The sequence below is a fragment of the Ambystoma mexicanum genome, chromosome 3p, assembly GCF_040938575.1.
Source record: "Ambystoma mexicanum isolate Mex_15411 chromosome 3p, UKY_AmexF1_1, whole genome shotgun sequence".
In the NCBI taxonomy this organism is placed as follows: domain Eukaryota; kingdom Metazoa; phylum Chordata; class Amphibia; order Caudata; family Ambystomatidae; genus Ambystoma; species Ambystoma mexicanum.
Window position 1 is genome coordinate 763,096,133 of NC_090925.1, and position 21,939 is coordinate 763,118,071.

A 21,939-nucleotide genomic window follows, 5' to 3' on the forward strand; every position below is an offset into this window, starting at 1 on the left:
GCAGAAGCTATTGGTCATGAGAAGGGTGTCTCCAGAAGTCACCCCAACATAGGGTATGGCGGGGAGGTCCACGACGGTGTGGGGGCAACTCACCGCTGTACAAACTCCTAAAGGGGGAGGAGTTAGCAGTTCCACCGGGAACTGGCCTGTCACAAGGAAGAACTACTATTAATGTGAGTTATTATTTTTTTATTTTGCATTTTTAAAGCGCTCAGAGCCCGTGGATGTTACAGGAATTGTTTTTTTTTGTTGCATAATTGTTTTTTTTCTTAGTTGCGTATTTATAATGTGCTTAATACCCAGAGGTTTCTAAGCATGGACCCGGGGATCAAACCTATGCTGCTTTGTGTGTCTTGTTTCCAAGGCGAACACGTTGCCGCTGAGCTACCCCCCCTCCCCCACAATATTATGGTTGATGTTGAAATATGCTGACATAGATTATGCATTTTTTGTGATTATTAAGGTCATGTTTATTTTGGAATACAGTGATTTTGCGTAGTAATGTTAAAGGATTAAACATGGCCCTATATCAATGCTAAATTATTATTGCTATTATTATTATTATTTTTCCAAAACAAAGATGTTTGTGTTATTTTCTCTGGTCTGGCTGGCAATGCGTCTCTACTGGGCCCACGACCTGCCTTTTGCTAACGCCAGTGTTTGCTGGAGGAGTTCCTATATACGAAGACTGGGTCCCCTTGTGACTGCCACCAGTGTTTTGTGGGTGAGTCCTGCAAACATGAACTGGGGTCACTTGTGGCTGCCACGGGCGTATAATGGATGAGTTCTACAGACACTAACTGTGGCCATTTGTCACTGCCACCGGTGTTTATTGGGTGAGCCCTGAACACACGGACTGTGGCCACTTGTGGCTGAAACCAGTGTTTCATGAAAACACAGAATGTGGCTACTTGTGGATGAGTCCTGCAAACATGAACTGGGGCCACTTGTGGCTGCTAATAGTGTATAGTGGACGAGTCATGCAGATACTGATTGTGGACATCTGTGACTGTCACTAGTGTCTGGTGGATGAGTCTTGCAAAGACGAACTGTGACCACTGGTGGTTACAAGTGCAAACAGCGTTTCCTGCCAGCACGGAACGTGGATACTGGTGGGTGCCACCAGTGTTTGGTGGATGAATCCTGCAGACGCCCGTCTGTGGCCACGTGTGGCTGTCGCCAGTGTTTGGTGGATGAATCCTGAAGGCACTCTCTGTCGCCACGTGTGGCTGTCGCCAGTGTTTAGTGGATGAGCCCTGCAGACACTGACTGTGGCCACGGGTGGCAGCAGCCAGTGGATGGTGGATGAGTCCTGCAGACACGGGCTGTGGCCACTGGTGTTTGAGATCCGCAAAAACTGATTAGGGCCACTTGTGGCGGCTGTATTTGCCACCCCCGTGTTCGCCATTCTACGCTTACTCATGTCCCCTCCAGTAATCCCTACTCTTCGCACGAAAAGTGCCACAGCACAATATCCCAAAAGTGCCACTTAGCGAAGTGTAAAACAGGAGTGTCAATAGGGTAAGGGCGAGTCTGGTGTGGGCAGGGGGCGTGCACGCGCACAGCCGCTGCAGCGCCGCGTCTTGGAAGCTGTGGCAATGGCATAATATATTGAGTGTATCAGGAAATTGATCGTTTGACATGTCACGCAAATCCATGCAGAATAAGGGCGCAGGTGTGTCACTGATGATGTCATACAGGCTCGGACTGGCCCATGACATTGTCTCGGGCACCAATGGAAAAGAGGCCCGCAATTGCAAACGGCAATCACCCCTGTTGTAACAGACTGGGCAGTGCCCAAGGGGGAGGCTTTTAATCAAATGTGGCGCCAACGGTGCATTTTAAAGAATACTCATTCAGTAACAATGGTCAAGTCTACTATCAAACCCGGCCACAAGGGCCCAAAAAGTGGCCCACTTGGACCCAAAGAACGGGCCCACACTGGCATTGTGCGCTTTTGGTTCCGGCCTTGCCCCAGAGGCCAGCCCGGGCCTGATGTCATCGGTGCGCTTCTCTGTGATGTCGCGAGCAAGCCGCTGTAGGGTTGAGGAATACGATGTTAACTCAAGCGGGGTTCTCGGGCTGACACAGAGATGGAAAACCCGAAGCCCCCCAGGAATAATGTCGGCCCTTCTTTTCTATAAATGCCGCCCCCGCCCCGCCCGCTCCGCCAGTTGTTTGCTCAGTGCAGATGTTGCCAGGAGGAGCTCGCGCATTCCGTCGCTTTTCACAGCTTCTTGCTGATTTTTTGGGGAATTTGAGAAGGAGGTTTTTTGACAACCCCCAGCCTTCCAATGCACCGCCTGGTGGTGGGGAGGGGGCAAGGAACATGGAGACTGGGTGGAGCCTGCAGGAAGCCCACCCTAGCCAGCCTGGGATAAAAGGTGGGCACCAGACGGGGGGTCCTGTCTGTGCGAAGGGTGGTTGTGTTCCTGCTCCAGCCTCAGATCCCCTGCCTGCTAGAACTTCCCTGCTCTGTACAGCGCTTCGAAGGTCCGTCAACATGATGGGAAGCACGTGGCTGCGCATGTCCGTTCTGCTTTGGCTGGCGCGGTGCAGCCTGCAAGGAGGTGAGGAGCGAGCTGAAGGTGGTCAAACCTGTGGGGGGGGACAGGGGGAATCAGGATCCAGGGAGCACATCCTAGTGGATTGTATTATCTGTGGAGGGGTTCTGTGGTCTCCGAGGGGTGTCAGAATTCATGGGGGCACCCCCTAGTGGAACACGCATTGACAATGCCTACGGTGTGGGATTGTGTGTGAGCACGGGAAAGGCACTTGCCAGGCACAGCCATAGCGGTAGTAACTAGCCGCTGATGGTAGCAGGTGCAAAAATGGTGCGAGTACCTGGCCATCTAATAGCAGGGCCTTCCAAATGCCTGATACTTATAAACAAGCCAAAACTGTTGGCTTTGCCAATGCTTGTTTGTACAGGTCTTCTGTGAAGGACAGGCATAGTGCGCATAAATCGAGTGGCAGACGGCAGACCTGGTTTAGACATTTTTATTACACCAGTATCGGGTTTACAGTTTCAATTAAGTCATTAACTCTCAAAAGACTGCTTTGAAAAAACCACTGGCAGGAACTTCGGGGAACGTCTGTGGTATGGCTTGATGACCAGCTCCAACAGATCCCAGGAGCATGTGTTTTGGGCGGGGAGGGTGAAGGGAGTGGGTGGGAATGGCCATAGGGATTAGCATGGCCATGGGCGGGCAAATATTCAAACAACACCTACAGGCCGGGTGTCCCTCACTGCCACTACTGCAAACCCTTTGGACCGCTACCCTCGGCCCGTCACGTTGCAGACCCTGTGAAACCAGCCCACCTGTGTCAAGTCCACACAGACCACGAAGCATCCTAACCCACGACTACACACTCAACCCGAGAAGATGGCGTAACCAGGCTCAAGCCTCGGTAGCTAATAATCACAGCTGATGGAGAACGTTTGTCAGCAAGATGAAGACAGACGAGGCGCTTAACGTGGCTGGCAATGGCATTACCAGCAGCGCCAGCCCACTTGCCAAGCAATTGTCACCATTAGTACACGTGATGAGCTAATGGGGCTCTATTGTTTATGTGGTGTGATGCAGCGCGATGTTGGCCGCACGGTGACAAAGGCAAATATGTCCCAAGAAAAGATGTCAGCCATGGTGGAAGTGAAAGGCGCTCTGTGCGACATCCTTTTCATTTTCCAAGATGGTGGAGAGCAAAGGGAGGCCGGCGATGCGAGGGGGGAGGGTGAAGGTGGGAGAAAAGGGTGCGGGGTAGGTGGTTGAGCGTAGGTGTTTTCGGGCCGAAGCAGGGAGAAGGTAGAGGCAGCACTTTGGTTGGCAGAGTCAATCATCCACAGAGCGCGAGAACGCCGGCATGTATCGATGAATGCAGCCCATGTCCTGTCACGCATGATGGCGGTGCACAGCATCAGGGTGCTATTGTATATTATTCTCTCGATTCGTGTTAAACTGATGTGGGATGGTCCTTACTTTGCATTATTTCTGTAAATCTATACCTTTCTTGAATTCTTTAATATCTTTAGGCTTTGTTGCAGACCTTGTGTTTTGGTATTCAAACTGTTAGTGGCACCAGGGGTGCTGCTAGGTCTGGAAAAGATCCGGGGGTGCGCTAATTTTGGGACTGTCGGGACTGGGGGCTAGCTAGCCTTTTGGTTGTAGTCCCTGAGCTTTTATCCGGGGCTACAACCAAAAGATCCGGGGCTATAGCCCCCTCCAGCCCCCTCTAGCAATGTCTCTGAGTGGCACAAATAGCACAAAAGCGCCCAGTAATGGAATTGGGAGACATACGGTAATCCCTGCTGAGGCCCTTTCACCTTTCATTGGTAACGTGCCAATGTCTTGATCTTCTCGATGAATTCAAGGGCTTTCCACTAGATCTGAGATCCCTGGTATGGGAGTTCTAGAGGGTGTGCCTTACCCCGAGACAGCTTGGCCTCCTAAGTCCTGCAGAGGCCCTTTCACCTTTCATTGGTAACGTGCCAATGCCTTGATCTTCATGCTGATCAAGGGCTTCCCTTTGGATATGAGTTCTGTGCTCAGGGAGTTCCAGAATGTGTGCCTTACCCTGAGACAGCTTGGCCTCCTAACTCCTGCAGAGGCCCTTTCACCTTTCATTGGTAACGTGCCAATGCCTTGATCTTCATGCTGATCAAGGGCTTCCCTTTGGATATGAGTTCTGTGCTCAGGGAGTTCCAGAATGTGTGCCTTACCCTGAGACAGCTTGGCCTCTTAACCCCTGCTGGTGCTCTTGGATTGGGAACATGCCAACATCTTCATCTTCTGGTTGAACTCAAGGGCTTTCCAGTGGGTCTGAGATCTCGGATCAGGGAGTTCTAGAATGTGTGCCTTACACTGAGAAAGCTTGACCTCTTTTTTCTCATTGCTTTCACTTTCCCTCAGTCTGTCTTCTCCTACCTCTCCATTTATCACTCACTTCTACCTATCTCCCCCGCCCCCTTTGTCTTTCTCTCAGTCTGTCTCTCGGCTTCTATCCACTTCATCCTACCCATCTCCCCTCTATTGCACCAATCTCTATCTCGCTCCCCTTCTCTCCCTTCCCTCACCTTTTGCTCTCTCACTCTCCATCTGAAATATAAATTAAACTTGCTGCTGTAAAGGAGTTTAGCTGGTGTAGAATACAAAAATGTACTCTAGCTGGGCACACAACCAGTCTCCTTGACTTGTATTCTCTCCTGACAGCCCATCACAGCACCCATCCACAAGCCACTTCTCAATGGGTCGCCAGCGGGATCGTAGTCACCCCTACCTACCTTTGTACTGGCTAAAATGCACACATGCATTCTAAACTCCTGTTATCAATTACTCATACCTCTGACTTCGGTCCTCCAAGTTCACCTATAGCGCTTTGAGGCCATACTAATGGCACTAGGTGCTATGCAAATAACATAACATGTATGTGTGTGTATGTGTGTAAAATAGATATATGCATATTTGAGCTCGCATACATATAGTGATTTGACTGGGCATCCGGTTGTCCTTGCTTTTGATGTGAGGGTCCTGGCTGGTGATGTGAGGTTTCTGGGTGATGCAACAGCTCAGCTGGGTAAGTATCATGGCTGGGGATCTGACTGCACCTGCTGAGTGATGTGACAGTTGTAGCTGACAGTGTGATAATCCTGCTGGGCTATGGGATCATGTTGGCTGGCGTGGCAATACTCCTGGAAGGTGATGTGGTGATAACCCTGGCGGAATATCTGGCAGCTTTCGGTTGGTCATGTGATTGTCATTACTCATAATGTGATGGCCCCAGCTGGTGATGTGCTATTCTTGGCCCGTGATGGGATACATTGGCTGGAAATCTGCTATTGCTGTTTGGGGAATTGATAGTCCAGGCTGGTGACTTCATGAGAGGCATGGCTGGTGATGTAATGGGTATGAGTTAGTGGTATGAAAGTTCTGACTACTAATTAAGTAGTCCGGACTGGGGATGTGGTAGTTCAGGCTGATGATAGCCCTGGGCTAGTGGTGTGATAGTCAGGGCTAGCGGCATGATAGCTCTGGGGTAGTGGTGTGATAGTCAGGGCTAGGGGCAAGATAGCCCTGGGCTAGTGGTGTGATAGTCAGGGCTAGGTGCATGATAGCCCTGGGCTAGTGGTGTGATAGTCAGGGCTAGGTGCATGATAGACCTGGGCTAGTGGTGTGATAGTCAGGGCTAGGTGCATGATAGACCTGGGCTAGTGGTGTGATAGTCAGGGCTGGGTGCATGATAACCCTGGGCTAGTGGTGTGATATTCAGGATTAGGTTCAGGGCTAGGTGCATGATAGCCCTGGGCTAGTGGTGTGATAGTCAGGGCTAGGTTCAGGGCTAGGTGCATGATAGCCCTTGGCTAGTGGTGTGATGGTCAGGGCTAGGGGCATGATAGCCCTGGGCTAGTGGTGTGATAGTCAGGGCTAGGTGCATGATAGCCCTGTGCTAGTGGTGTGATAGTCAGGGCTAGGTGCATGATATACGTGGGTTAGTGGTCTGATAGTCAGGGCTAGGTGCATGATAACCCTGGGCTAGTGGTGTGATAGTCAGGGCTAGGTGCATGATATACCTGGGCTAGTGGTGTGATAGTCAGAGCTAGGTGCATGGTAGCCCTGGGCTAGTGGTGTGATAGTCAGGGTTCGATTCAGGGCTAGGTGCATGATAGCCCTGGGCTAGTGGTGTGATAGTCAGGGCTAGGGGCATGATAGCTCTGGGGTAGTGGTGTGATAGTCAGGGCTAGGGGCAAGATAGCCCTGGGCTAGTGGTGTGATAGTCAGGGCTAGGTGCATGATAGCCCTGGGCTAGTGGTGTGATAGTCAGGGCTAGGTGCATGATAGACCTGGGCTAGTGGTGTGATAGTCAGGGCTAGGTGCATGATAGACCTGGGCTAGTGGTGTGATAGTCAGGGCTGGGTGCATGATAACCCTGGGCTAGTGGTGTGATATTCAGGATTAGGTTCAGGGCTAGGTGCATGATAGCCCTGGGCTAGTGGTGTGATAGTCAGGGCTAGGTTCAGGGCTAGGTGCATGATAGCCCTTGGCTAGTGGTGTGATGGTCAGGGCTAGGGGCATGATAGCCCTGGGCTAGTGGTGTGATAGTCAGGGCTAGGTGCATGATAGCCCTGTGCTAGTGGTGTGATAGTCAGGGCTAGGTGCATGATATACGTGGGTTAGTGGTCTGATAGTCAGGGCTAGGTGCATGATAACCCTGGGCTAGTGGTGTGATAGTCAGGGCTAGGTGCATGATATACCTGGGCTAGTGGTGTGATAGTCAGAGCTAGGTGCATGGTAGCCCTGGGCTAGTGGTGTGATAGTCAGGGTTCGATTCAGGGCTAGGTGCATGATAGCCCTGGGCTAGTGGTGTGATAGTCAGGGCTAGGTGCATTATAGCCCTGGGCTAGTGGTGTGATAGTCGCGGCTAGGTGCATGATAGACCTGGGCTAGTGGTGTGATAGTCAGGGCTAGGTTCAGGGCTAGGTGCATGATAGCCCTGGGCTAGTGGTGTGATAGTCAGGGCTAGGTTCAGGGCTAGGTGCATGATAGCCCTGGGCTAGTGGTGTGATAGTCAGGGCTAGGTTCAGGGCTAGGTGCATGATAGCCCTGGGCTAGTGGTGTGATAGTCGCGGCTAGGTGCATGATAGACCTGGGCTAGTGGTGTGATAGTCAGGGCTAGGTTCAGGGCTAGGTGCATGATAGCCCTGGGCTAGTGGTGTGATAGTCAGGGCTAGGTTCAGGGCTAGGTGCATGATAGCCCTGGGCTAGTGGTGTGATAGTCAGAGCTAGGTACAAGATAGACCTGGCTGGTGATGGAACAGTCAAGGCTGGGGGTGTGTTAATAGACTTGGCTGTTAATGTGATCACTGTGGGCTAGAGATGTGACAGTTCTGGCTGATGCGGTGACAGTCGCCGCTGCTAATGCGGTTACTCGGTTGGTAATAGTTCTGTAATAGCTGTCAGATATTCCTGCAGGTGGCGTGATGATCTCGGCATGTGATGTCATAGTCCAGGCTGAGGATGCTGAAGCGTTAGTCCCAGATGGGAACAGGACAGCTCCAGCTGGTAAAGTCCTGGCATATTCGAGTGGTAGTCCTGGAGGGTGATATGATAGGCAAGAGTGGCGATGTGTTCTAAGGTCTGGCGGGTGGACATGTCCTCATCTCATACCCTGGCAGTATTCCATTGCCCTCGTGGCGTGTCTCTCACTCCCCCGTCCATGAGAAACTCCCTGGTGCTTCTGGAGACAAAATAACTTGGCAGTCTACTCCTGGGTGTCCCATCTACCCCCCTGCCCCTCCTCCACCAGGCCAGACTCTCCAGCACTCCACATATGGGCTTAGACTAGACCTATGGTACGTACTCACTGCTCTGCAGCCAAAGGAAACAAACAGCAGGGACAGGGAGCAGGTCTGCCAAATGGGAACAAAACTTTCAAAACCTTTCCGACTATCTTCAATTCTTAATCAGGATGGTCAGTGTTTTGGGCGGGAAAAACACATTTTGTTTCACATGGTTAAGGTTGCGGGTTTCGCAAAGAATTTCTCTTACAACGACATTCCTCTGACATGTATGTAATGTCTGCGTGGCTATAGCTGGTAAAAGATGTTCTCTTTTCTTGAGCTATTGATCCAGGTGGGGTTTTATCAGGCGTAATCTCGCGAGGAGCGGCGCCGCAATATCAGGACAGTTGACAAGGGCAACATAGACGAATGTAGATGACGCTCCCCTGATGCCACCAGGCGGAGCTTGCTCACACAGAACCATTCTAGCAAGTCCAACAAAGAATGGCTGTGTCAATTACAATGAGCGGGTAAAATCCAATACAATTACTCACGGGTTATTGTGCATGCGGTAGAGATCCATGCCCCCTGCAGCGATCTGTGTATTGTCAGCTTGCTTTCCGTTACAATCACAGTAAGACAGCTCGGCAGGTTAATGTTCTCACTATAGAGAGCTGTGTATAACCTGACCATGGAAGGTTGTAATCCCAGCCAAGATGGCAGGTAGTTTTATATGCTGTGTGAGCAATTCCTCCTCCAGTCTTACCTTTTCTTTTGCATTCTGGGATTTGTAGTACTGCATTTGTGGAGGGAAAAGCAAAGGCAGAAGACTCGAGGAGCTACGCACCCCACACATGGTACAATTTGAGGGCTCAGAAGATAGTTCGGGGGGATAATGCGCATCCTGTGGAGTGATGCTTGTAGCCTCCTGATTTCAGTTTCTAAACCCAGTAAAACTGCTCAACAGATATTTGCCCCTGAGACACGTGTGCAACCCGCGCGGCCCCAGATCCCAGCCTGTACATCCAAAGCATGGCCCTTGCCAGATTTACAAAAAGAGTGCAATTGACTTCTGAAATAACAACAGCGAGTATCCAAGTGCCAGGACACACTTCTGCATGTGGTGTGATCCATCAACAGGAGACTAAACAACAAGGTCGGGCCCACTACACAACCCACCCTGGCAGTGCCCCTCAGCCGACAGACCATGAATGGGGCCTTGTGTTGCCCGCCACACCCAGGTGCCACATTCATCGTCTCAGCATTATGGCATTTTTTTATAAATATCTTTGTTTAAATGTTCCATCCTCGACAAAGAGTCCAGTTATTGCGCTCCCACCGCCCTGTCCCCGGGCTCGGTGACTTAAAGTTGTGCTGTTCTGAAGGCGCTTTCATATATGAGCTTTCTGTCGAACTTAGCTTTTGGTATTTTGCTTCATTCTAACATGACGATGCATTTCAGATCTTGGTTGGGGCACCCTGTACACTTAAGCAGGTCCAGGCCTCTTCTGCAGAGCTGTGTGGGTGTAATGCATAGAATGGAAGTTAAGAACCCAGGAAAACCACTCAGCGAGTTTGTGTGCAGATTGCCAATATGTGTGTTGGAATCCCAGAAAGTGAGCTTGGTGCGCCAGTAGCCATGCTTCAGATATCTGTGCATGGCACAGGCTGGAATCTTGATTTGATAGCTCGGCCGGCTTGAGAACTGCAGTCGGATGCGTATATGCTTACCAGGTAGCTCAGTGCGCGCGTGCACCTGTCGCAGAGACATGAACGGGTAGTCTGTAGCTTACAGTTTCACATTTCGGGGAGATACTCCATGAGCTTTATACATCTCATCCGAATACCACATTTTATAACTAAGAAAGTGTGTGTGTGTTGTAAAGAATGTATTTATTTGCCTTTATTCGGTATTTATCATGGCTTATGTATTCCCCCTGCAGGCCTGAAACCCCAGGCTGCTGGGAACCAGGGCAACCTCTACCGCCCATCCTATGTGAGAGGTAAGCAGGCAGCATAGGGCATCCGGGCAGCTGCCCACTTCAGAGGGGTGAGCCCCCCCGCTCGAGCCCGGCCTCTGCGGGCGTTGTTTCTACAGATATCGGGTGTAATGCCTCTTTCTTTCTTCTAAGGTGCAGCTGCCGGCGGGGTGCAGCCTGGTGCAGGCTCGGGACCAGTAGGAGCCAAAGCAGGAGGTAAGTGAGGGGGGTCCTGGCTCTGAGAGCCCCTGCAGTGCCCTCCTGTAGATAGCCTACCTCTGGAAGGCGCGTGCCACTACAACCCGAGGGACTGTGCTGTTTTCTGAGGCTTGGGCAGCTTGAAGGATAGCTCCGTTGCTTTCGGCAAGGTGAGCCTGGGGACTCTTCAGCCTGAGGCATTGCCCTGCTGTCTTGGGCCTGAGAAGCCCCGGAGATAGCTCTATTGCCTGGGGACTATTCAGCCTGAGGAATAGCCCAGCTGTCTCAGGCCTGGGCAGCCCCAGGGATAGCTCTGATGCCTGGGGACTATTCAGCCTGAGGAATAGCCCAGCTGTCTCAGGCCTGGGCAGCCCCAGGGATAGCTCTGATGCCTGGGGACTATTCAGCCTGAGGAATATCCCTGCTGTCTGGGGTGTGGGCAGCCCGAGAGGATAGCTCTGATGCCTGGGGACTATTCAGCCTGGGGCATAGCCCTACTGTCTGGGGCGTGGGCAGCTTGAGAGGATAGCGCGGATGTCTGGGGACTATTCAGCCTGGGGCATAGCCCTGCTGTCTGGGGCATTGGCAGCCCGAGAGAATAGCTCGGATGCCTGGGGACTATTCAGCCTGAGGAATAGCCCCGCTGTCTCAGGCCTGGGCAGCCCCAGGGATAGCTCTGATGCCTGGGGACTATTCAGCCTGAGGAATAGCCCTGCTGTCTGGGGTGTGGGCAGCCCGAGAGGATAGTTCTGATGCCTGGGCACTATTCGGCCTGGGGCATAGCCCTACTGTCTGGGGCGTGGGCAGCCTGAGAGGATAGCTCGGATGCCTGGGGACTATTCAGCCTGAGGCATAGCCCTGCTGTCTCCGGCCTGAGACGCCCCAGGGATAGTTCTGATGCCTGGGGACTATTCAGCCTGAGGAATAGCCCCGCTGTCTCAGGCCTGAGCAGCCCCAGGGATAGCTCTGATGCCTGGGGACTATTCAGCCTGAGGAATAGACCTGCTGTCTGGGGCGTTGGCAGCCCGAGAGGATAGCTCGGATGTCTGGGGACTATTCAGCCTGAGGAATAGACCTGCTGTCTGGGGCGTTGGCAGCCCGAGAGGATAGCTCGGATGCCTGGGGACTATTCAGCCTGAGGAATAGACCTGCTGTCTGGGGCGTTGGCAGCCCGAGAGGATAGACAGGGACTTCATTTGGGGGTCGCCAGAGGTTGCAGGTGCGGCCTCTGTGGTCTCCCCTGCGACCTCTAAAAAATGTTGTGGCTCTTTAATTCTGGGGTGGCTGGCTTTCTTGTTCAGGCCCCTTAAAAAGAAGAAAAAGAAGAACATAAGGGCCACAAGTCTAACACTTTCAGCACTGACCCTAAACAAGAAAGAATAGGAATGCCAAAAAATGTGTCTTTCTGGAATTCTATACAATAATTGCTAGACTGATTAAAGGTTGATTTCAGGCACACTTCAGGGGGTGAGTCACTGATTTAGTCTGTTCCCAAACGCCTCAACTCAGCCTTTCACCTTCTGAGATCGATAAACGGGTACCAACACAGGTTGGGTGATATTGGGTGTATATTTCTTCTATGTAAAGCGCTTAAGCTTAAGTGCTATATAATAACACATCATTATCATTTGGTCATGGACATCTGCTTGCAATCACTGTCATTTGATCTTAATGATACATATGGCGATCCATTCAGGTATGAAGGGTACATCACATTATAGTGATATCGTAACCATATTTTACGTAGTGTACAATGCTATGTGATGCCACTTCCTGTTTTGTCAACGGGTGAAAGGTCGTGTTCCATCGCTTCCCGCGATATCACTTTGGGGTGGGGTGAAATGTCATCACTTCCTGTGATGTCACAAGGGTCGTGTGATGTCACTTCCACTACCCCTGGCATTTTGGTGAAATGACATCCCTGAGGATAGCTCTGATGCCTGAGGCATAGCCCCGCCGTCTGGGGCGAGGGCAGCCCGAGAGGATAGCTCGGATGCCTGGGGACTATTCAGCCTGAGGCATAGCCCTGCTGTCTGGGGCCCGAGAAGCCCCAGGGATAGCGTTGTTGTCTGAGTCCAGCAAAGCCGGAGGGACAGTCCTGTTGGCTACACCGTCTGCAGCTTGATGGATATCCTTGTTGTCTGGGGCATGAGCATACACCGGAGGGGTGGTCCCCTACACAAGCAGGACCTGGGGATAAAGCATCAAAACACAGCAAGTGGTTCCTGCTGGAAACTTATTTTAGCAAGTGGCAGGTATGTCATCCCCATTCACATTGTTCATGGCTTATTACAGCATCTGCACATATTAAACAATAACCAAATCAAGTAATAAGCACTATTTGTGAAAAGCAGCTAACAGAAGACAATTACAAAACAACCCACATGACAAAGTGAGAATATCTAACACCAAGAGACAACGACACTCAAAAAATGACTTAGCCCATAAAGTGCAGTATTAAAAATATCTAGCAATCCAATTGCAAGACATCCCCGGGTTAATACAAGCGGCTGCCACTGTAGGCAAGGGATGGTGTTCATGGTGTGGGCACTGCTGCAGTGGTGTGGCATTCGTAGAGCACCCATCGGCCATTGATCTCCTAACACTGGGGGCTCTCTGGTTATGGAGCACTGCCCTGGTCTGGGTTGCCTTCATATCGCATTCAGGGGATCTGGAACCTGTGGCTCTCCAGATGAGTTGAACTACAAATCCCAACATCCCTCGCCGTTAACTATGCTGGTTAGGGCTGATGGAATTTGTGGTCCAATGCATCTGAGAGCCAAAGGTTTCAGACCCTGCATTCTGACACCAAATAACAAATGCCTTTGCATATAAGAACGTGCAACGTTTCAATTTACATGTGTTGGACTTCACCCACATGGCTGAAAAAAACAAAAGTGAGTCCCCATAGTAAACTGTGCAATGCTGCGTGCTTTGATATCAGGATTAGAATGACGCCGCATCAATCCAGAGCATTAACGTAGAATTCTAACCCATTATCTGGAGCTGGCAGTCTAGTAATGCTGCAGGTTGCGATCTGCAGCTTTGTGCAATGGTACAGGTAGAGGCGTCACTATGGAGGGAGCTGCGGGGCAATAGCCCCGGCTCGTTTGGTTGTAGCCCAGGATAGATGCTCTGGGGCTCCAATCAGAAGGCTACCCAGCCCCAGTCACAGTCCCGACATTAGCGCAGCCCCAGATCTTTTCCAGACCTAGCAACACCCCTGGTCATACACACTAAACAATGGGGGTCATTGCGAGGTAGGTGGAGAGCTAATAACGGGCCCGCTAATAGCGGGCCCGTTATTAGCTCCATCCCCATTCCCATTGAGCCCAATGGGGGCTCAAATGGGAATGGGGAATGGTTCCTGGTACCGCCGGACTCGTATTACCATTCCGCCTCCGTGATTCCCGGAATTACCGGGGCATTACAACCCCGGTGTCCCGGGAATTCCGGAGGCGGAATGGTGTAAATCCCCATTCCCATTGAGTCCCATAGGACTCACGGGGAATGGGGATCATGGAAACACCGGCACCATCTCATGATGGTGCCGGTGTTTCCTCGTCCGCCTGCAGGCGGGAGGTGTTAAACCCGCCAGGTCAGATCTGGCGGGATAGACGCCTCCGCCTGCAGGAGTCGTGATCACCCGGTATGGAAACAACGGTGGCGGCAGGTTTACCGCCACCGTGTTTGTTGGCAGTGCAGATTCACTGTTCATCAGTGAAAAGTCACTTTGCACGTGCAAAACATTGCATGAATAAGGCCCTTAATCTACATAGGTGCGTCTGTAGATAGAACAGCGAGAATCATAGTTAATATGTTGCGGCATACGGCATTCTCAACAATCGCCCATTCTCTTTTTCCTTTCTTCCAGGAGCCAGTCTTCCGCTGGGCGGCGTGCAACCTGGGTATGGAGGTGGAACAAAGCCAGGTAATGGGGCTGCTAGGGTATGAGGCAAGATCTCCAATGGGAAAGCAGAAGAGCTGATAGCGCTGGGGATCGTGAGGCAGATGCAAGGGCTGGGATGAGCGACGTCCAAAGTCAAACTAGAAAACCCTCTAACTCCTCGCTTCTGGCTTGGTGTGGCTATGGAACCTCAGCCAATGTGGCTTCTGGATTCTTGAATTACCCATTAGTGCATCCTGCCAAGCTCCTTAAGTTAGCTGCTAGACAGGGCTTGGGGGTTTCCTCGGGCATGGAATTATATAGAAGTGAAAAACATGTATGGTGGAGATGGACATCGAGTACGAGTCATTCACAATGAGCGGTTTGTGCCTTCAATATGGGCAGAGCACAGTCTTACACTTTTTTTATCTGTACTTTCAGGGAAATACCCAGGCTACGGCGCAGGCCAGCGACAGCAACTTGGACAAGGTGAGTCATTGGACTTGACAGGCAGGAATTGGGCTGCTTTGCTAGCAACCGCTCTCTCTGCATCCATACCCTCCAAATGTAATTTATTCATGTGTTTGATTTTAAATTTCTCTATAACCCACTGACATCATATACCGCATCTAAAGGACGTACCGGCTCCCCTTTCAGAACCTTATCTCGGAGTCGTCTCTGACATCTAATACAGATCTGTGCCACTGTCAGTAGTCCTACTTTAGTGCCTGTGAATGGTAGGCTGTTAATTACCAAGTCTTTTTTTGATTTCTATGAACTGCAAGGATAGTCTTTTTGTGTACCCATAAAGGATCTTGTATTATTTATATTATAACAGAAATTACCAGTTCTTTCAGTAGTCAAATTGAAGTCCGAAACAAAAAAAGGTAAACACCAGGTGACTAAGAGAGCACAGACATGAAAATGAAATTATAACAAAACTTAAATAACTGTTTTTTAAAACGAGTTACACCTTTCATCAAGCCTAATATCTACATGCAGTCTGTATCTATAGTCTGAGAGTGTCATCTAGTGGACTTTTTAATAATTCTAGTCCTAGTTTTAATGTCTTTTCACTAACCCATATTACATTCTACCTACATTTGCCTTACAAATACCTTTTATGGGGGACACCCCCTCGACCCTCTGTGACCTCTCATATCCATGAACCCTCTTTTTCTCCCTCCCATTCATAGTAGTTTTTACTGAAGTCTAATTGGACTTTTTAAAACTAAAACTCACACCTGTAATTCTACATTCATACCTTTATTTCGACATGTATACCTCTAGTAGATATTGTTTACCTTCTTTGTTAACCAAAATCGATATATTGTACTCTTTATTTTTTATTCTATTTTTTTGGTCAACTATACCACTGGTTTGCCTTTCAGCATCCTATGCAGGGTGTGGATGGAAACCACATTAAACAGAGGGTTCAGAAATGCAGTCATTTTTCTCCTGGATACAACCACCTGGGATAAAACCCCTGGCAAATTCCCTATACCCTCGGAAGAGACAAGCATTGCAGTCCCTGCAAAAAGTAATGGAACCAGAGTTGGATTTCATTCCCTCTGGAATTGTCTCCAGTGCAGTCCATGGGAGAAGGCCAATACCTGGACTGTATATATGATGTCTCTGATATGGACTCAGATCAGTTTTAGGAAGATGTAGCGAGCTCCAGGGTGAACTTCTGTCCCACCGGGGATGGGCGCTGGGTGTAAGGATGTTAGATGGATTTCTATTGCCCCTGCACTGTACTCAGATATCACCCATAAAGGGAAAAGAAGACAAGGAAATGGATTTCTACATCCCCGGAATGGTCTGCCTTTAGAGCTCCATTCACAAATAAAGCTGGTGCTGTTTTTCAATTATTTTCATGATTTCTCTGTAATTTTGGCTTTGAAATGACAACAAAATTGTTAAATCGTGAATATGTAATGCAGGGAGCAGGCATTTTTGTTGAGGGGAAATTTGCCAAAGTTGATGAATTTCCTGTGTATTACCACTACATTTTCACGGCGCAGATTCATAGGAATTCACCCACCCCAAGAAAAATAAGGTCCCAGCCTCCACCCTCCAAAGGACACTCCTCAGGCCTACTTTCAAGCTACACGAGCCAGACTCATCCACTCATCGCTTTCCTGATTTCTCCTCAACAGGTGCTCAGAACGGTTATGGGCGTGTGGCAGGTGCTGGTGGTGGAAAGCCGAATAAAGCAGGTGAGGAGGGGCTGGGTATATTGGTGGATGCATATATCTGGACTTGTGTAGGTCAAAGGACAGTTCTATCAGAGGTTGGTGTCTAAGATGTTGTGCACATCAAGGATCTATCATAAAAGCACATCATTTTTCATCAAGGTCAGGTATATCCTAGCAACTGCCCAGGCTCTAACATTTTAGCAAATGGTAGAATGCTGAATATCTGCGAGGTGGCATATCAGGATCCACGAATAACAGCAGATTTGACTTCACATATCCAGCATCGCTTCCACAAGTTCTCTCTGAAGATCCCCCAGGGACGGAATCGAGTTATGCATTTAGGATTTCCATACTGAACGTTCATGAGATACGTTTACAAGCAATTTATTTCAATGAGGGTGACTTTGCATATTCATTGGCTATAAACGTAAATTCGACTTGTTGCAGCCCGCGAGGACTGCCAACGAGTGTTTCCTTCTTTATGAGGACCTGGTATATAATCGGCTACCAGAGGTCTGGTGTACCTGATAATACCAGACGTTTGGTACTGTAAGGGCCCTTTGGCGTAGGGCGTGGAAGGGCTTAAGTTCAGGGGAAAAGGAAACAGGTTCTCAGTCAGAGGGGGGCAATTGGCTATCCAATCTTTTATTTTGAAGGGTTATGGGGTGAGTGGGTGCATCTGAAAGTCGCTGATACCAGACGCAGAATGTCCTGAATAAGCACCAGATGCAGAATGTCCTGAAGAAGCACCGGCAGATATAAAAAGCAAAGTGCCAGTCCCATTTCCAGGACGCCCCAGAAGGACCATAGCCCAGTGATGCCTCCAATCCAGGCTGCTTGCTTCCATATATCCCCCTCTCCTCTGCCACTTCTGTCTATCCCCCTCATCCACGCACACCTTGCATCTCAACATATAGTGCCAAGAAACTCCATCCCTTGTGGTGCTACAGTACTGAAATATAATTGAATTTCTAATACTGGTCACTAGCCAGCACCCTCTCTTCATCCTCTTTTTGTGCCCCTGGTTCAGTGAACCTCCACCGCCCTCTCTGTAGCCCATTGGTCCCCCGTAACACACATAATCCCTGGCTGTCTCTCTCCCACTTTTCTGTAGGGTACGGTGGAGCTCAACCCAACTATGGAGCAGGTCAGCGCATTTAATTTCTTACTTTGACACGGAGGCGTCTGTGTTTCCATTGTCTTTTTTGTCATTTGCTTAATAAACACACGGGTAACTTAAATGCTCAATGTTCCTGTTTTTTATGTTGTTTTGCAGGACAAGGTCAAGGTGGCTACCCTCAGGCCGGGAATCAGAAAGCAGGTGAGTGCCTGCTGGACTGGAGCTGTGGGGTCTCTAGGGATGGCCTCTTGTGGGAAGCCTGGTGAAGGCGGGTGTGCATGGGTGAGGCAGAGAAAAAGCAGGTGGGAAAGTGCAGAAAGGCTTATGCCGCACTCTAGGAATGACTTCTGTTTTTCAGGGTTCACTGATGCTTTCCTGCTGTAGTTATTCACAGTCGACATAAGGGTGTCAGGTCTTTCCCTCGTGTAATTACACAGATTCACCACCAAGAGGTCATTTCTATTTTCCTCCTGCATCCCCTCCTAGGTCTAGAATCACCACAGGCTGTCCATTGACACTTTCCTCTTGTAGTCAGTCATGGCATCAGGCCTCGCTGTTGGTTATCTTTTGAAGTTGCTTAGGCTCATCACCAGGTGTCACTGGTGCTTTCCTCTTGAAGTTACTCACACTCACCACTAAGAGGCGCTGCTTTTCTCCCGACGAGTCCCACTCACCACTCTGCATTGATGTTGCTTACCTCATGCCTTTTCTCAGACTCAAAGTTTTGAGTTTTTGATGTTGCTAAAGAACCAACTGTAAGCCAAAACGATTGCATTGGTGTACCGATAAAGGGTAGATGGGATGTGAGGAGGGACACACATCTTGTAGGTGTTGCTTGGTTATTTACCCACTCATTGACTGCCCAGGGCCAATCACTATGACAATTCTCACCCACCACTACCTGTCCATTCCAGACTAAAACACATCCTCCTGCGATCTGTTTGAGCTGGCTCTATGAAACAGTAAAATCAAACTTTGTACTATACAGTACCTGCCAGCGTTATTTCTAAGCACTTTTCTAAAAGCTAATAGCTTAATTGTCTTTACCAAGTGTGCCCTCAGCCACTTGATTTATTAGCAGTAAGTGCTTCCTCATATTTGTTCCTTGCACTGAAGTCCTGCTAAAAGCAAGAATGGCTTGTGTATAGGTAATAGGTAGGGCTTTATCGGGCACTGCTTTGATATGCCAAGAGACTAAGACACTTTTCCAGCTGTTGCCATGTTATGGCCAGGCAGTACCATTATGAGATTACCCGGCAAATACCTTTTCCATGCCTACACAAAAGCCAACACTGTTGGCTTGGGAAATGCTTGTTTGCAGTACTACTTTTCTTCTGCAGCTACGTCGATTCCTGGGTACTAGTACTGCATCTGTTGGTTTCATTCTATAGTTAAACAAATTCACCAGTGAGGATCAGTACTACTTTCCTCCTGTAAAACTGCTGAAGTGGGGAATTCAGGATGCACATACTCGCCCTTAGCTTTAAGGACAGTGGATTGCTGCTGTTTTCTTGCTGTAAAATTACTCATATTTGAGTGTAGTAGATTTCCGGCAGACCTCACACGCGGCACAAGGTGGCGCTGCTGCTGTTAGCTTAAACATCCTCTTATGTTTCAGCGCCTCACCTGGTATGGGAACAAGGTTATCCGAATTGTAGACACTAGACGGCACAGTTTGGTGGCTATTACAGAACAAAAGCTCGTAATGCAGGCGTGACCCTTTTGGCACTGGCCCTTTCGACGCCAGCACGTTTGCCGCAGGGTCCTCTTATTTATTTATTTTATTTATTTCCATTTATAAAGCGCACAACTGCCCTAAGGTATTGTGGCGCTGTTACAGAATATTCTCTTAGGTGCAAGTTAACATAGCTACAGCTCTTAGGTACAAGTTAACATAATTACAGCTCAGACAGTATTCGTGTTCCATGGTAACAGAGGAACAGCAAACAGGGTACAGTCTCCTTGAATAGTTTGGTTTTCATGGCTTTCTGAAAGCCATGAGAGAGCTTTGTTTTCTAAGTTTGAGTGGTAGTGAGTTCCAGGATTTTGGTGCTTAGACTTCAAAGCTAGATCCGCCGGCTTTGGCTCTGTTAAAGGCAGGGATTGTAAATTGGTGCGAGTATAGGTCACGTTTAGGTCTGTGGGATTGTACTTGATGTATTCGTTCTGCTAAGTAGGGAGGTGCCGACTGAGACAAACATCTGTGTGTGATGGTGAGTGCCTTGAACAGCATGCGTTCTTTGATCGGGAGCCAGTGGGCGTCTTGTCTGGCTTGAGAGATACGCTCTCTCCTAGGGATACTAAGAGCAGCTCTGAGAGCATTATTTTGCGTGATTTGTAATTTGTTAATGTTTTTGGAAGAGGTACCTAGTAGGAGGACATTACAGTAATGAAATGCTGCGCCTATGGTAGCTCTGGCAATATTGAGACCATTTTTGGGGGAGAGGTGGGGTTTTACGGCATTAATGATTTTAGTTGTGAGTGCTGCTGATGATGCGATATAACTAACTTGTCTATCTATAGACAGGGTGGAGTCCAGGTATACTCCCAGTGTTTTTCCTGCAGCAGAGACTGTGATTACAGTGTTCTCTATGCTGAAGTTGCTGTATTTGCTGTCTAGTTTGTTCAGGGTCTCTTTGGGGCCTACCAATATGATTTACATTTTATCCCCATTGAGACAAAGGCCATTGTCCGCCATCCATTCCTGGATGATTGCATATGTCTCCTGTAAGGTTTTCTGGTCCTGCTCTTAGGTGTGCCCTGTTGGCCACAGCAAGCAGGGCGCAGGAACCTATCTGCGCCGGGATATTCCTGTTTCCTTAAAGATGCTGTAATTTGGGTGACAGTAAATTTAAGGAAAGTTCTCCATGCTCAGTACATGGAGCTGTACTATAACTGGAAGCTCCATGCACAGATAACCTAGGGTGACAGTATTTTTACAGAAACAGTACCATCCCGGCACGGATAGGCCTCTGCCCTCTGCTGGCCATGGCCGTCTCTGCATGAGCAATCACTTAGTACAGCTCCGTGTACTGAGTTTCCCTTAAATATACTGTCACCAAAGCACTGCATTTATTAGTGCTTAGGATGACAGTATGTTCCAGGAAACAGTAACATCGTGGTGCCGATAGGTCCCTCTGCCGGGATATGACTATTTGCAATACTATCCCGCATGGACAGGTCCATGTGCCCTCGGCCACCAGGCACACCTAAGACCGACCTGCAGCGAACGTGCCATGCAGAAACGGCTGGCACTGGAAGGGCTATGCCGAAAAAGGGTTAACCGAGTACTGCGCCTAACAGGCGCTGTTGTTGATGCGTTACTGTCAAGCTTGGCCCAACAGGTTTCTTCTTTTTCCCTTTCCAAAAGGTTACGGGGGAGCACAGCCGAACTACGGAGCAGGTCAGTGGACTCGTACTTTCCTGAACAATTCTACCTTTTTTCAAAGCACTGTTCACTAACAAACCTCTGTTTTTTGGGGGGTCGGTTTGCAGCTCTAGGTCGGCAAGGCGGGTACCCTCAGGCTGGGAAGCAGAAAGCAGGTGAGAGTGTGCTGCGATGGTACACAGATCTTGGGCAGCAGCGATCCAGATCCAAGAGGCTACAGGGGTGGGACTTAAGGGTTTTGGGACCAATTGCCTCCTGGCATTTAAATAATGGGCATTATTATCCACCTCAAATTCGGAGCCAATGTTCTGCGAGCATTAGAAGAGACTGGAGTACAAAGGCCTCCTATAGGACGGCGGCCAGAGAGTCATGGCACTAGCTGCAGAGAACACTAACCCTCACATAGCCCCCACCAGAGCCTCACTTAGCCCTCACCAGAGCCTCACATAGCCTTCAACAGACCCTCACGTAGCCTTTAACAAAGCCACATATAGCCTTCAACACAGCCTCACATAGCCCCTATAAGAGTGTCACATAGCCCTCAAAGGGGCCTCTCATAGCTCCCACTAAAACCTCACATAGCCCTCATGAGTGCCTCACTTAGCCCTCACCACAGCCTCACTTAGCCGTCACCAGAGCCTCATATAGCCCTCATCAGAGCCTCACCTAGCCCACACCAGTCTCTCTTAGCCTTCAAAAGAGCCTCACATAGCCTTTAACAGAGCCTCACATAGCCTTTAACAGAGCCTCACATAGCCTTCAGGAAAGCCTCATATAGCCCCTATTGAGTGTCACATAGCCTCAACAGGGCCCCACGTCGTCCCCACTGGAGCTAGAGCCTCACATAGCCCTCAACAGAGCCTCACATGGTCCATACTGGAGCCTCACATGGCCC

The 21,939-nt window shown here is 49.5% G+C and overlaps 1 protein-coding gene across 12 annotated transcripts in view; it reads left to right on the top strand.

Annotated features, from left to right (window-relative positions):
- Positions 1–2,412: 2,412 nt before the first annotated feature.
- GREP1 (glycine rich extracellular protein 1) overlaps positions 2,413–21,939 on the top strand; it is a 72,509-nt gene continuing 52,982 nt past the window's right edge. For 11 of the 12 annotated variants that reach the window (XM_069651679.1, XM_069651685.1, XM_069651689.1 and 8 more), the window contains exons 1-10: positions 2,413–2,570; positions 10,219–10,278; positions 10,408–10,470; positions 14,327–14,383; positions 14,780–14,827; positions 16,498–16,557; positions 17,651–17,683; positions 17,813–17,857; positions 21,027–21,059; positions 21,152–21,199. In XM_069651679.1, coding sequence (XP_069507780.1) covers positions 2,504–2,570; positions 10,219–10,278; positions 10,408–10,470; positions 14,327–14,383; positions 14,780–14,827; positions 16,498–16,557; positions 17,651–17,683; positions 17,813–17,857; positions 21,027–21,059; positions 21,152–21,199 — 514 coding nt within the window. In that variant the 5' untranslated portion in view covers positions 2,413–2,503. The remainder of the gene's footprint in view (positions 2,571–10,218; positions 10,279–10,407; positions 10,471–14,326; positions 14,384–14,779; positions 14,828–16,497; positions 16,558–17,650; positions 17,684–17,812; positions 17,858–21,026; positions 21,060–21,151; positions 21,200–21,939) is intronic. The other variant, XM_069651683.1, reaches the window with a different exon arrangement.